Source organism: Aplysia californica, unplaced genomic scaffold (genome assembly GCF_000002075.1).
Source record: "Aplysia californica isolate F4 #8 unplaced genomic scaffold, AplCal3.0 scaffold00826, whole genome shotgun sequence".
NCBI classification, from domain to species: domain Eukaryota; kingdom Metazoa; phylum Mollusca; class Gastropoda; order Aplysiida; family Aplysiidae; genus Aplysia; species Aplysia californica.
Genome location: NW_004798096.1, coordinates 118295 through 119554, shown reverse-complemented (window position 1 = coordinate 119554; position 1260 = coordinate 118295). Strand labels below are relative to the sequence as shown.

The following is a 1260-nucleotide window of genomic DNA, read 5'->3' as shown; positions in this document are numbered from 1 at the left end:
CAGGGGTGGTGGTGGTCTGTGTTTTGTCTACTTTTAGACGATTGTACAGAGCTCAGGGATAGAGCTATATTATGTAAATACTATTTATTATAATAACGTTGCGCATTTAGTTTTCTGCCTTTCTAAAGTCATAGTAGGCTCTACGAGCAATATCTTAACCCTATCCGTACGCCCAGGGGTCATGATGTACCTCCTGGGTTGTATTCTTCGCATTTTAGAATACTTCTAGTACGAAGATCTCTTTGAAACTTTCGGTATTCTCAAAAAAAAATCATTTTGACAGACTGATATGCAAAGCGTACGGATCGGATTAACGATTAATTTTCCTCTTTGGAAAGTGGTTGAACAAAGTTCCCCACGTCGTATGGATACGATATCTGTGCCCCTACTTTCCAAAATTTACTCGTTAATCCGATCCGTCCACTTTGTATAGCATTCTATCAAATTTATTTGTTGAGAAATACGGAAATTTCCAACGAGTTCTTCGCACCAGAAGTATTCTAAAATGCGAAGAATACGACCCCGGGGGTACAAAATAACGCCAGCAGGGCGTACGCATAGGGTTAAATAACAGCATGCTCTCCACTGAATGAACCCTTTGTTTTCACCTGTTTTTGTAGAATCTTTTCTAGTAATGTATTATACTTCTGTTTTTGTCTCCCAGGTCGAGAAGGTAAGTCATGCAGCCAGCAGAAGATACTCGGAGACGTCTCCGGCGAGCACTCAGGAACTATTCGGAGACGCACTCCCGCACACAGATGCACAGCTTTTGGGTGGTCAAACTGCGTATTGTTTGCTGCAGATCACACGTGTTGCCACTTAAACTGTCGCAAATCAATTATTTTCAAGAAAATTTCAAACCGAACTGCAAGATATCAATTTATTGGTTAAAACAGGACCCCCCCCCCCCCCCGCCCCTGTTGTAACTCCCAGATTTTTTTACTTGGTCCAGAGGCACAAAGCATTTTGATTGGTCTATCTCCGTCGGAGACGTCTACGAATAGATACTGCGCATGCAGCCAGCGGCGGGCAGTGCCTTCCTGCGGAGTAAGTTTTTATGTGGTAGGTGGTATGTGGGAAGTGGAAGGTAAGCCCAACACTGAAAGTGAAGGAGGATAAGGGGCAAGAGACGACATGAAGAGAGTGTTTGTTTGTTTGTACTCGTACATTTGTTAATTTCTGTATATTTGTGTTTCTCTCTTTCTCTCTTTCTCTCTCTCTCTATCTCTCTCTCTCTCTCTCTCTCTCTCTCTCTCTCTC

General features: G+C 42.9%; 1 protein-coding gene across 1 annotated transcript in view; it reads left to right on the top strand.

Moving 5' to 3' along the window:
* Nucleotides 1-1260, top strand: part of LOC101859741 — a 24991-nt gene that overhangs the window by 18226 nt on the left and 5505 nt on the right. The window contains exon 3 of the mRNA XM_035972751.1: nt 665-673. Coding sequence (XP_035828644.1) covers nt 665-673 — 9 coding nt within the window. The remainder of the gene's footprint in view (nt 1-664; nt 674-1260) is intronic.